Source organism: Rhagoletis zephyria, unplaced genomic scaffold, assembly GCF_001687245.7.
Source record: "Rhagoletis zephyria isolate East Lansing unplaced genomic scaffold, Rhagoletis_zephyria_1.1 Rzeph_scaffold_00014, whole genome shotgun sequence".
Classification (NCBI taxonomy): domain Eukaryota; kingdom Metazoa; phylum Arthropoda; class Insecta; order Diptera; family Tephritidae; genus Rhagoletis; species Rhagoletis zephyria.
The window spans coordinates 743,493-758,285 of NW_016157098.1; the positions used below are offsets into that span (position 1 = coordinate 743,493).

The 14,793-nt window shown below is 35.1% G+C and overlaps 1 protein-coding gene across 4 annotated transcripts in view; it reads left to right on the forward strand.

The window, feature by feature from the left end:
• Positions 1-14,793, forward strand: part of LOC108360096 (glutamate receptor ionotropic, kainate 2-like) — a 167,761-nt gene that overhangs the window by 71,538 nt on the left and 81,430 nt on the right. For all 4 annotated transcript variants that reach the window (XM_017612269.1, XM_017612276.1, XM_017612261.1 and 1 more), the window contains one exon: positions 6,577-7,234. In XM_017612269.1, the coding sequence (XP_017467758.1) occupies positions 6,577-7,234 (658 nt within the window). The remainder of the gene's footprint in view (positions 1-6,576; positions 7,235-14,793) is intronic.

A 14,793-nucleotide genomic window follows, 5' to 3' on the forward strand; every position in this document is an offset into this window, starting at 1 on the left:
ACTCTCGCTATCTCCTTGTATTAACTCGTCCTTCGTTGGTATACCAGTGATGGTAAAGTTGCCACAATTGTGTTTTTTTGGTACAATTTGAAACCAAAAAGTACATTGACACCACATGGACCTTTTTGGTACATTTTGGAAATGCAGCGCTGTGTGTATTTCTATTGGTTTTATATTTACGCTGGTTAAAAACTACTATTTATACAAATACTTTCTTCCTTCTTTACTCCATAACAAACTTCGACAAAATTTGTACTACATTACAAGGTTGGTAATTCTGAGTACTTATAGAAAGGTTTTGTCTTTTTCTACCTCACACTTTTTCTACCGGAGCACGGAAACTTAACAAAATTTAAATATATCGTTGGCTTAGTTCGCAAACGTGCTAAGGCCACTTTTTATGTAAATTGAGATTTTGATGCAGTAAGATAGCATAACTGAAAATACATCATTACCAAAAAAGAAAATTACCGTAAAGTCGTTTTTACTTGTTGTTATGCATTGGTACGCAATGTGCTAAGTCCAAAAAAATCCAAAAAAAATATATATACACGTCTGTCCGTGTACACGATAGCTCGAGATATCTCAACGAAATTTGGTATGTAGGTTGCCCTTTTTCCAAGGTAAGTTGGTATTAAAAATGGGCGAATCGGAATGTAACCACGCCCATTTCCGATATAAAGGTATTTTCTAAGAATGCAAAAACTACGATATTTCAGTAAATATTGGATGCAAATTGTTCAAAATTAGTATGTGAAGTAGAATTTTTGTAAAAAATATTATTATTATTTTTGGAAAATGGGCGTGACCCCGCCCACCTATTATGAAATGCTGTATCTCAGTAGCCCATTCACCAAACTCGGTACGCGCCTTATTTAGGGTCTAGCTAAGAAATCTGTTAAAAATCTAATTCACTTAAAATCGATGATCGCGATAACCACTCAGCAGAAAATAAGATTATGATACATTTTTGGATAATGGGCATGGCGCCGCCCACTTATAACCACAAATGTGTAACTCGGTAACCGATTTATCAATTTCTACCAAACTCGGTGCACTTAATAAACCTGGTACGGAAAAGCAATTCGTTGAAAATTATTCAAATCGGACCAAAAGTACATTCGCTTCCCGTATATCTAACGGTAAATTTCAAAAATACGGAAACTCTGATATTTCAATAACTGAAGACGCTAATTTACTTCAATTTAATACTTACAACAATCTCTTAACAATAAATACGACTGCGTGACACCGCCCACTACAAGGTGTATTTCAGTAGCCACTTTAGCGATTTCCACTAAACGTGGTTCAATTATTTCATTGAGTTTAACTCAGGATATTATCGAAAACGTTTGAAATCGGGAAAAAAGCCCCTGCTTACGACAGTATTTGATACCTGCGCCGGGTATATAAAGTTCGGTTTCGCCCAAACTTATACCTCTTTACTTGCTTTTAATTATTTTCTTTTATAAATGGTACATAAATTTACGACTTAAAATAGTTATTTTTGTTAATAGCAATGAAATAAAACTGTATTAGGTTATAATTCATTTCAAAACAATAAAATATATTTAAACTAAACAATTAAATCTTTTAACAATAAAAAATAATGGAAAAGATTGATGCTAAGTCCACATTAAAAGAATAAAATCTTAAAGAGAAAATGTGGTAAGTCCTAAAAGAGCCTATAAGTCTGCAACAGCTTTATTTGGAAATTGGCCGATTATTGGTACTAAAACAAGACGAACTAAGGAATAAAACTGCATTTACAGATTAGAAAATATTGAAAACAAAAAAGTTAGACGGTTTTTTGTCCCTCCTGAAAAATAAAAAAAGTGGACTTAGCACGTTTGCGAACTAAGCCAACGATATGCAAGTTATGGGAACGAATTAAATAAATTCAAAACGAACTGAACGACCCGATGCTTGCAAACATTTTTAAAATACCTTTATTGTCTATTTCACATTCCTCCGCAAAAATTGAACGTGACTTTTCTGTTCAGAATCTGATAAAAGCTAAATGTAGAAACAGATTACAATTAAAAACCCTCGATTCCTAATTAAAGCAAAAGATTATATAAAACCTTCTCAAAGTTTTTGTCATGATATAAAAATACATACATGGTCTTTAAACCAAAATGTGACTTACGATCTCAAAGAAAGTGAAATGCTTATATGCATGCATGCATACATAGATTCCCTTCAAGACCAATGCTTTGATGGTATTCACGGGAAAGTTTATGTAGGTACATTTACATATTTTACACTTTTAACATAAATGTCAAGGCAGATATTTTAAGATACACTTCTTAACACAAAAATTGTTTAAAGTTAATGGATAAAAGAGACATCTTCTTTGAATTCAGTACTAAAACTTGACATTTCAAGTGCTTATCAAAACTTTATACATGTTAACTAGATTGGCCATTTATCTTAAAATTATATAATGTTAATTATTTGTTTATAAAAATGCAGTTTACACTTTAACAAAACCCGTATAAATTCAAGGTTTAATCTTTGCGCAACATTAACAAATTCAACAAACATTCGTAAAGCTTTTTAATTAGATTTCCTATAAATATATATTAAATACATATTTTGAGTATGCAGTTTTGTAGCCCGATCAATTCAAATAAAGCGCAAGTTTAAAATACATAGCTGCGACTTATCGTTGATTTTTATTATAAATATATTTTTTTTTTGATGAAGGTGTTGCTCATTTTCTTCATTAAAAAATCGTTGAACATACTTAGATAATATGGAAGAAAATTACCGACATCGTCAAAAATATGCCATACATCAACTATAAATCACAGCTACTTTAAATATTTGCACTTTATTAGACTAAAATTGAATGAGCTAAAAAACTGCAAAATATTAAGAGATAAAATTGAAATAGAAAGTTTGAAATTTTTACGAAAGTATGTCGATTTTTTTTAATGTTGTTCAAAGATTAAACTTATTTTCATTTAGTGTTTGTTAAGGAATAAACTATATTTTTATAAACAAATAATTCAAATTAAAATATAATAAAATAAATAGTCAAATCTAGTCAATATGTGAGTGTCGATGACATGGTTTCTATATGAAGCTGATTTCAACATTTTGTTTTAATAAAATTTAGTATCGAAAATATTCTTTCAAAACTTGCATAGGAATGTGATATAATGGTTCGTTCAAAACCTTTTTTCAAAACTTATAAAGGCAAAAACGAGAAGGCGAAGACAAAAAGAGAATACAAAAATTTCCCGCAGTGAACTTTCAGATTTTTAAAACGGTATAGTAAATTAATTTTTTAAATTTAAATAAAGCATTAAGACCCCATGGAATAAACGAGTAGATAAAAAATATATAACGGTAAAACTGGCACATACATAAATATATGAAAGAATGCACTCAGGCGACGCCTCTAGCCATTGTGTGTCACAAATTTAAATTATCGATGGAAATTTTTTTCACGGCCCCCCCAAAGCCAAATCCTGGCTACGCCATTGGCTACAGCCATACATGTAAATGTATTTTCAAATGTTGATCAATCAACATCACAGCGCGCGTTTATAGCATCCCTGTAGTCAAACGTACTAGTTGTAAACTACCTCACAACTAGTATGCACCGCATGCCCAACTAGTCAGCCAACTCTCTTTTTTCCATGCAATCAACTGGTATTTTTAACATGGGTATGTCCTACGAGATGGCAATTGTCAGATTTCGGTCAGAAATATACCAGTCTCATACTAGTTCAAAATAGACAGAAAAATACTAGTCCTATTAGGACCAAAACGACTACGTTGGGAGTAAAAAAAAATGAATTCATGAATATACAATAAAACACTTTTTATTAAGTACACTTTAATATATTACACATTTTTCATTAAGGGTTATTAAAAGTAAAAGGTTTCAGGTGCAATAAATAGTATATTTTTATCTTTTTTAATAATATTGAATATGCAAAAGGAAACATTTTCGTTAAAAATAAAATGAAGACTTTAGTTCATTTTTGAGTGAAGTAAAATAAAAATAAAAGTTTTTATTAAAATAAATTAAATTCATTAACTTTGCACATTCCAGTCTTTTCTTTTTAAAATTTTACAAAAGTAATAATTAATGTTTAAAATTTGAGATTTGGATAAGAATGATATAATAGTGTCAATAGTTTTTCTTGATGATTAATAATAGAAATTAATCAAATAATTATAATCGTGTAATTGAAACAAGTCAAAAATAATTGAAAATATTAATTATTACTCATTAAACGGTTATCCAAAGAAATATGCTTTAATTAATAATCATTATGAATATTAATCATTATTTAACAGGTCTTGTATAATTGAATACGTACTCCCTTTAATGGTTTACAATATACCCAAATAAAAGTTATAATATTTTGTTTACTTTATTGTATTAAACTGTCGAAGTCAAAACAGGGCATGAATAAATAGTTTGTACTTGGTATAAGTCTGGTAATTTTCGAACTAGTTCGGTTTCAGTCAGGAAATTCTAGTTGTAAACTAATATTTTTCCTGACTAGTTTGGGGTTTCCCTGCAGGGATTATGTCGTACCATGTATGTACGGTGTATGTGTTGTCACCGCTGTGAACGATTTGTATACCGTCGCCTCAGAAAACGGATGACGAATGTGCAAAATCACGATTTTGGGATTTTGATGCAGATTTACTAAGTTGGACATGCTCTTTTGATTTCCCCAATCCATTTTTTTATATCTCCCTTAGTTTTTGAGATATTTCGAGCGCATTTTGTCGTATGTTACATAATATTAATGATTGGGTATGCCTTTTGTTTTATGTGCCGAAAATGCGTCACATACGACAAATTCCCATACGAACGTACTTTTTTTTAAATCATAAAACATTTGTCGCATGTGGCACATATGACAAATTCCCATACAAATGTAATCTTTTTTTAATCATAAAACATTTGTCGTATGTATCGCAAAACTTTGAACTTACAACAATTCGATGGTCCTCTACTATAACGACACAATTAAAATTGGAAATTAAACTAAGTAACTAATTTTAAATTTTTATATTTTAGCTTGCACTGAGTCCCCAATGAAATGAAAGATATAAAAATGTACAAAAGACTGAATTTAAGTATGAATATGTTTTTGTTATGTTTTTCTAATAAGTAAACATTATTTAATAAATATGTCTGTTTTTTTCATCAAACTATATCATCGTCGTTGAAATAGTTACTTTAGTATTGTCGTATGTTCTATGGACAAAATAAAGTGGTCAGTAAACGCTACTTACGACAAATGTGTAAGGAATGAAAATTTAATTCTCTCATTAACGTTAAGAGATATTAGATGTAAAAATATAGAAAATCAAAACTAATAACACCAACTACGTCTCCTTCAAAAATTACAAAAATTTGCCGTACAGTTCCGGATTAATTCGACCTTAAACTTCAAAGTCAATTTTCTCAAAACCGTGTTTTGTAACATTCGACATCCGTTTTCTGAGACGACGATACATACATATACTCCCTTAATTACATAAGAATAAAATTATAGTTTAAATAACTAAAACCTCGCTATTAAAATTCCCATTCGTACTGTCAACAGGTATGTAACTTGAGAATTTAAATCGCTTAGGCGCATCAATATTGCATAGTTACCTCCCGAGCTAATAAAAGGTAGAAAGCATCCGAGACGTTCAAAATGCCATCCGTGCAGTGAAAAATGGTTCATTTTAATACGGGCGTATTTGAATTGAATATTTCCATTTTTTTTATTACTTTTCACTTGATTTAAATACGAACATTTTCAAACGGTAATCAAACAAAAAAATTTCATTTTACAACCCGTTTTTTTCTCAGTGTAATGCAGTCGGCCGCTGTGGTGTAGTGGTAAGCAGTGCGCGCTTCCACTCCGCAGCACCAGGGTTCAAGCCCTGGTCAAAGCAACATCGCAAAAAAAAAATATAGAAAAAAAATGTTTTTTCTTAACAGCGGTCGTCCCTCGGCAGCCAATGGCAAACCTCCGAGTGTATTTCTGCCATGAAAAACAGCTTCTCATCATTATACAATCGCCGTTCGGAGTCGGTGTAAAACTGTAGGTCCCTCCGCTTTGTGTGACAATATCAAAGCGCACTCCACAAATCGGAGGAGAAGCTCGGCCAAACATTAACATATAGCACACCGTCTTCAAAAGAGTCAGAAAATGCGAAAAACTATTTCGTAGCACATGTTAATCATATGGGCAAGGACGACTTTACCTTAGGTTTTTTAACAAATTATAACAAAAATTTGCTCCAGCTTTTGCTGAAAGGTAAATAAAAGGTCTGTGTACATTTTTAGCGCATAATTTCAAAAATGACAAATTTTGAGTTGTGACTCTTTTGAAGACGGTGTGCGATATGTGTAAGCGCCAATCTATTATTATTAATGCAGTAGCCAGCACAAGTTCAAGCTGGGCTTAATTAAGCTGTAAGAAATAAATATATAAAATAAATTAACATTTGTATTACTATTTTACATTTCCGAACGACGTCAATACTTTGCTAGAAAAATATATACTTATGTACTTGTTTTGTCCCCTGTCGTCTATCTACTAGGTGCCAACCACACCGGCTTCTCGCTTGTTTTCCTTCATGAATCCACTGGCCTATGATGTGTGGCTCTACGTTTTAGCTGCTTATTTTTTGGTTTCATTCACCATCTACATCGTGGCAAAGTTTTCACCAATCGAGTGGCGAGACAAATATCCATGTGACATGAGAAATCCTGCCATAACTAACCAGTTTTCATTATCTAATAGCTTTTGGTTTACAATTGGCACGTTGATGCAGCAAGGATCTGACATAAACCCTAAGTCGATATCCACACGTATTGTTAGCGCTATATGGTGGTTCTTCACGCTTATTATCATTGCTTCGTACACAGCTAACTTAGCGGCATTTTTAACCGTCGAACGCATGATAACTCCTATTGAAAATGCTGAGGATTTGGCCAGCCAAACCGAGATCTTCTACGGCACACTGGAAAGTGGCTCCACTATGACGTTTTTTCGCGACTCAATCATTGAAACATATCGAAAAATGTGGCGCAACATGGAGAATAGGAAAGCTATCGCTTTCACTTCCACCTACGAAGAGGGTATAAGGCGCGTGAACAAAGGTAACTACGCCTTTCTCATGGAATCCACAATGCTTGACTACATAGTGCAGCGGGATTGTAATTTGACACAGATCGGAGGTCTACTTGATACTAAAGGTAAGCGTCTGAATTTTCCTGTGTATGTATAGTATGGGCATGGATATTAGAGTATTTAAAATTAGAGAAAGTAGCAGCTATCATTTGTTTAATAAAATGCATAACTTAATAGTCAAAGTGAAAATGGACTTCTTGGACTCTACCTCCAACTGTAACAACATATTTCATGTGTGTCAATTCCAATTAGATATTCTGGCGAAATCCACAATAAAGTCTAAATTTTTGAACTTTGGTTTTAATATAGCCACGCCCATTTCTAGAATATTCTTTCATTCAAAAAGTTGTGGAACAAATGTTGTTAACGAAGCGATATTCTGCCGAAATCCGCAATAAAATCTGCGTTTTGCAAACTTTAGTCCTACGATCACAGTATATACAGTAATAAACCTTTTTGAGTACTCCTCGGGGGTAAAATCTGATCAGGGTTGATAATGAGACGGAGCATGCATTTTGTTCATTCAGAGTTGTATACAAAATTACTGTGGTATGAAAGGGGGCAACAACCGTACTATGGCAGAGTGGCACAAGTCATGGCTGTGTAATAATGACCGAAATTAATTGCAAAAGTGTAAAAACATTGCAAATTATTGTCTATTATTATAGATACTAGTACAGATTATCATAGTTCAGTGTATAACTTGTTATATTACACCGTACTTGATAATGAACTGTTAAATTCTGAAAACGTTTATAACTTGTAGATCACTCAAACTTGGGTGTGCTTAATGAACTGTCTGGGCGGATGCGCTGGCAGGCATTGGGGTCTCTATAACTATACAAACCTTGTTTTTTTTTAAATAAAGACTGAGATATATTCGGAAATTTAGAATTTTGCTTGATAAATTCACAAAATTTACGTTTTTCATAAAAATATAATCTTATAATGGACTTTTTTTAATTTTAAACTTACATTTAAGAAAACTCCATTCAGTGCTTTAATTACGATTTGAGTTTTCCAGTTTATACAACACAAGCGTTAATTATGTACTTAACGATTGATATTATTCTTCATTAAGCATGAATATCAGTATACATTAAAGATGAATATTATACTTAACCTACATTTTGTTCATAAATAACACATAATTATGTATATTTTATCCTCGCAAGAACTTTTCTAATCATGAGGCGAAATTCCCCACAGTAAGTGTTGCCGTGCGCGCAAAACGAAAACGCTACACACAACCCAAAAGTACTCCTCGGGGACCAAATGGTAAAAAACTGCGAAAAGGTTTATTACTGTATATACTGTGCCTACGATTGTCACACCCATTTTTAGGGGTTTGTCGCCTTAGAGAAAAATCTTGCCATACAAATATTATACCTGGATAGGTGTTCTATCGGAATATGCAATAAAATTTAAATTCTTGCACAAACTCGAGGCTTAACACCTTACTAAATAATAAACATAAGTTTTGGAAAACAAATTACAAAAAAATGTTGATTCTCACAAAATAAACCATCTCTTGACCTTCTTATATATAGAAATATTAAGCTCGTTTCTTTAGCTTTAAAACGGCGTTAAGATGAAATCTCTACGATGGGCAGAACCCGAGATATATCAATTTGAGGGAGTACATGATTAGTTAGAATCAAGAAAAAATGCAAACTTTGGCAGATCATATCTCTAAAGAAAAAAGCAAAAAAAAATCCTCGAACACGTATTAGCTTATTTCGTGTATAGAACCCATACAAAAATTTTAAGCCAATCGAAACTGTGACACCAATTTTGGTGTCCGATAAGAAAAAGAATGTCTCATATATAAAAATGAAATGTCTTTCGTATGACCGCGATGCCTGACCAAACGGCTTAACCGATTTCAATTCTGTAATAAGTACTTTTTTGGATCTTCTATGTGGAAGCTTTGTCGATGAAAAAAATTCAAAACTTTTGGTTGTTGTTGCCAAAAAATTAAGAAAGCTGAAACGACACGATTACACAATTTCATAGAGTCCTACGTATACTCTATGTCACTAAACTACCAAATGGCTGGACCGATTTCGTTCATATTTAGAACATGTGTCAGCACCTTGAAGGGAAATATTCATACTATAAATTTAATCGCTAGGTGGCGCTGGGGTCGGGATATTCTTAAAAACTGCATTTAGTTGCAGATATGGCTAATATTTAGAACATTTGTTAGCCAGATGAAAAGAATATTTGGATTAAAAAATTACACACTAGGAGGCGCTGGGGTCGGGATATTCCTAACGTTGTTATTCAGTGGGAGGATGATGAACATCTACACATATACATACGTCACAATAAAATGTTGCAACCTTTTTTTTGAGCGCGCCAATATATCTCTTAAACCAACTACGCTGGGGAACTGAAACTTGGCTCGGATGCATAAATTATAAATACCCCACTTATGGCGAAAACTGGGAGCTATTGGAAAAGGGGCCGTGGCTCCAGCCATTTAGACTGAACATCTCCTATCACTTATCTCTGAAATCGCTTATGCTAACGTCGTGAAATTTGGCACAGCTATAATTGTTATCAATACCGAACTTATGGCGAAAAGTGGCAGGTATTTGAAAAGGGAGCGTGGCACCTCCCATGTAAACTGAACTTCTCATATTGCTTATCCCTGGAATCGCTCATGCTACCTGCTGAAATTTGACACAGTCGCATATGTTATCATGGAAAAAAATCAGGTATTGGAAAACGGGGCGTGTCATCTCCCATACAAACTGAAATTCTCATATCGCTTATCATTGGAACCGCTTAAGCCAACGTCCTGAAATTTAACACAGCTATATATATTATTAATACCGTACTCACAAAGGAAAGTGGCAAGTATTGGAAAAGGGGGCCTGGTACCTCCCATTACAAACTGAACTTTTAATATCGCTTATCGTTGAAACTGCTTAAGCCAACGTTCTGAAATTTGACACAGCTACATATGTTATCAATACCGTACTTATGACGGAAAATGGCGGGTATTGTAAGAGGGGCGTGGGGGTGCCACAAACTGAAGTTTTTATATCGCTTATCTCTGGAACCGCTTATGCTAACGTACTGAAATTTGATACAGCTTCATATGTACATATGTTGTCAGTAATGTACTTACTTACTTGCTCTCTACATTATCGTACAGAAATCGCAGGAGATCTGTCACTTTCATCGCAAGCGAAATGCTCATCACAGTGAAATTTTGGTACTTGGGCATATCATCGAAGAAGACTTCATTTCAAAGTGCTTACGAAACATGACGAAAATTACTGTATTAGCAAAAATGACTTACTCCACGTTGTTTTGAGCATATACATATATAATAGAAAAACACAACTTCATCAGAATTTACAGTTAAAAAAGCTCTGAACTAACTAACTATTTAACAGTTCATCCATGCGATGCATGTTTATTTTATACGAATTGACTTTTCAGATGGCTAAATGAAATTGTGTAAGCGCACCTTTGTCTGACGCCCTCATACACCCTTAATGCGATCTTGCATTTACCTCCGATTAACGAATTTGCTCGGGGCGACTGTTATTGCAGCAGTTATACTCAAAGAAACCAGTTCATAAATATTAAGACGAATTGTAAAAGTGGCGAGTTGAAAAGGAAAGATTCGACCACATCCGATCAAGAAGGAACACGATTGGTATATCAATGGCTTCATTTGAATGATATTCAATAGATCACACGGCGCATTTAGCCAATGTACGGGAAAACTTTTCATCCTGTGGGGCAGCGAGGACGCTTGGCCCTCCTATAACAGAAAACGCACATCTGTGCTCTTGAGCTTCCTTATAAGGACTTTTGTTGGCTTACACATCAGAGCAATGTTGTAGTTGCAAGATCAAAGAAGATTATGAACGCTTGGCAGAGATTTCACAAGTGGAAATAGGACCATCGGCAAAGCTCATGACAACGAAAGGGATTAGTATTCCATATGGTATTTTTAGCCTATGTATGAGGAGAATTCTGCTCTTTAGTGGTTTATTTTTTTTTTACTTTACATACCGTTTTTTCTTTTAAACGCTATTTTTGCAATGGCCCCCACAAAAGTGCTTATTAAGCGCCGCGACGCAAGCGCGCATTGGCTAGTTCTCTATAAAAATTTGTAGACAAGAGCATCCTGTGACCGGTCGAACAAACTTTTCACAAGCAACAGAGTGGCGTTGTTTGAAATTTTATTACTGATTTTTGATGATAATTTCAAGACACCACACTCTGTGATCGATCAAACAAACTTATGTTTAAGTTTGTTTAAAAAATACTTTTTCTCTTCAATTATATCGAATCGTTAACATTGAAAACCCAGAAGTGACGCTGTTTGAGAAAATCATGTTACTTTTTTCTTAGTGTATGTATGGCCAAAACGCATTGTAGCTTGCATTATTTCAATCACAACGTATGTTTTAAAAATGGTTTCTACTAATAAACCACAGCTGACATATGTATAGTGCTTATCATAACTTTACGACCCCATATACTAAAAAGTTTTGACCAATTATTTTATTATTTAAATGTAATTGAAGGTCTCAAATGACCTCGAACCTGACGTGATGGAGGCTAACAGACCTCGGACTCGCATTTAGGGGTCGAATAACATATGGATGTAGAGGTCTGGTTCAATATACAGAAAATAGAAAAATAGAATTTTTTATAAATTTCGATCTTAAAATTAAATCTATAAGGCCCGTTATTATATATAAGGATGTGGAAATAAGTTTATCGAATTGTTTAATAATTTTAAATGACCAGAGAAGGTAATTTTTGATTGATAACTTAATGTACGTTGTAACTAGGTTCGATTACAACCTGAAACTAGGTTTCTTATAGTTCCTAAACCTATTAAAAACAAGTAAGTGCAGCGCTGTCTTCGGTTATGCCGAAGGTTTCATACCTTTCATGAACATATGAAAATTTTACTTTAACAGATTACTGCATTTGAAAAAATTTAAATGAATTTTTAACGCAAATAAAACATGTATTTTATGTAGAATATACTTTATATTTTGACTTCAGCGCCAATTCAGGGTGAATTTGTTGCAAATCTATGACTTATTATGTTTCAGCTACATACGCCAAATTCGAACCAAATCGGACCATAAATAGGGTTTTTCGAAATATCTCAACCTTGGCGCCACCTAGGAAGACCATTTTACGCAAACATGATTCTACTTACATAGCCAGTATATATTTTAAAAAGCAGACAAATCGGCCCGTAAATACGTTAGATATAAGACTTTTATTTTTTTTGTCATATCTAAACAATCAGAGGTATGGAAGATATACCTTATATAGCACCAATCTAAGTGATTTGCACTGCTGTGTGATTGGTATGTAAACCGGTAACACAATTTAATGGGTTTAGCTTCCTACATAAGGGAGATATATCGCAAAAACTGGTATAGGAGATAAAGCTTATACACAATAGATTTTGACGATTTTCTCAGTAGACTTTGTATTGTAACTTTGAAATAGCGCCCACGAGAGCTGTTTCCTCTTTTAACGAAACAATGTCAGTGTCAAAAACGAAATAAAGTTTTTTAAGTCGAATTTCGCTTGTGAAGATGTTGATAGTTTATTCCCTTCTAGTTATCTCAACAATAAAACAGTTTTAAGTTTTGGTCACCTACGTCTTACCTTGGACGACATTACAAAGGGCATAAACACCATGAAAAACTCAACGCAGACTGATGTCGATGGATTTAGTACCATTTTCCTGAAAGAGTGTCCAGCTTTAACTACACCTCTTAAGTTTATTATCGATTTTTAAAAGTTGCAAAAACCATGATGTAACTAATTACAAGCCAATTTCCAAGCTCTCGACCATCTCTAAACTGTTTGAGGAGATTGTTAAAGATAAAATGTATTTTGCCGTTAAAAGTTTGATCCTACCGAACCAGCATGGCTTTGTTTCTGGACAGTCTACAATCACTAACTTAGCCATATTTAGTGAATACTGCATTGGAGCGTTTTCAGCTTGCCGTCAAGTTGATTGCGTATACACGGATTTTTCTAAAGCCTTCGACAAGGTTTCACACACTATGTTGTCACATAAATTAGCTTCGCTCGGATTTCACTCCATATTCCTTAAATGGTTATCCTCATATTTAAGTAATAGGTGTTGTATGGTCTCGATTGAGGGTGTGTCCTCTGACCTGTTCATAGCATCCTCAGGCGTGCCCCAAGGTAGTATCTTGGGACCACCGCTTTTCGTGCTATTTGTAAATGACATTGGCAGTTGCCTCTCTTCTTCAGAGTTCATGCTTTATGCAGACGACCTGAAAGTTTTTTCTATTATAAAAAATTCTGAAGATGCAAAGCGCCTCCAAAAAGAGATCAATAATTTATATCATTGGTGCCTTAGATCGCACCTGTCTTCTTCTTCTTCTTAATTGGCGCTGTAACCGGCTAAGCGATTTTGGCCGAGTCCAAAACAGCACGCCAGTCATTTCTCTTCTGTGCTAACTGACGCCAATTGAAAATGCTAAGTGAAGCCAAGTCCTTCTCCACCTGGTCTTTCCAACGCAGAGGAGGCCTTCCTCTTCCTCTGTTACCAGTACCGCGGCCCGCGTTGAATATTTTCTGAGCAGGATCGTTTCTGTCCATCCGAACGACATGGCCAAGCCAGCGGAGCCGCTGAATTTTAATTCGCTGCACTATGTCTATATAGTTGTAAAGCTCATACAGCTCATCGTTAAATCGTCTGCGATATTCGCCATCACCAACGCGTAAAGGTCCGTAAATCTTTCGCAGAATCTTTCTCTCGAAAACTCTAAGGGCCGTCTCATCAGATGCTTTCATTGTCCATGCCTCCGCGCCATACACCAGCACAGGCATGATGAGTGACTTATAGAGTGTGATCTTTGTACGACGAGAGAGGACTTTACTTCTCAATTGCCTACTCAGCCCAAAGTAGCACTTGTTGGCAAGAGTGATTCTCCGTTGGATTTCAAGGCTGACATTATTATTGTGGGTTTGGGTTCCGCCACGTTAAAACCCCGCCCAATGAAAAGAAACAAACAGCCTCGGATGAGGCCCCCTTTTTCTGATGACGACCACGGCAAACGTATAAAGGACTATGATTTAAGGGTATGCACCTGGAATATCCGGACCCTTAATGGGGAAGGTGCCTCTGCCCGGCTGGTTGATGTCCTCGGGAAGAAAAAGGCTGACATCACCGCCATCCAAGAAATGCGATGGACCCGCCTCTGTGCAGCAAAAAATGTGCGCCCAACAATGCAAGGAAAGCTTAACGTCGAAAAGCTGCAATCACAACAGACGGCCAATTTATTCGCCACTCGACTCACACACCTGCTCTATGAGAGCACTCTTCAACAATCCGACGTACGCGAGCAGTGGGACCACATTTCCCGATCATTAAGTACCGCCGCCGAAGAAGTAGTTGGATTTCAGCGAGCCCGAAAGAACAACTGGTACGATGAGGAATGTCAAGCAGCCGCAGAGAAAAAAGATGCCGCCTACAGGGCCACGCTGCGATCGGGAGCAAAGCGAGCCATGTGGGACCGTTATAGGGAACTGAAGAAGGAAGCGAGACGTATTTGCCGCAATAAGAAGAGAGAGGCCGAAATACGTG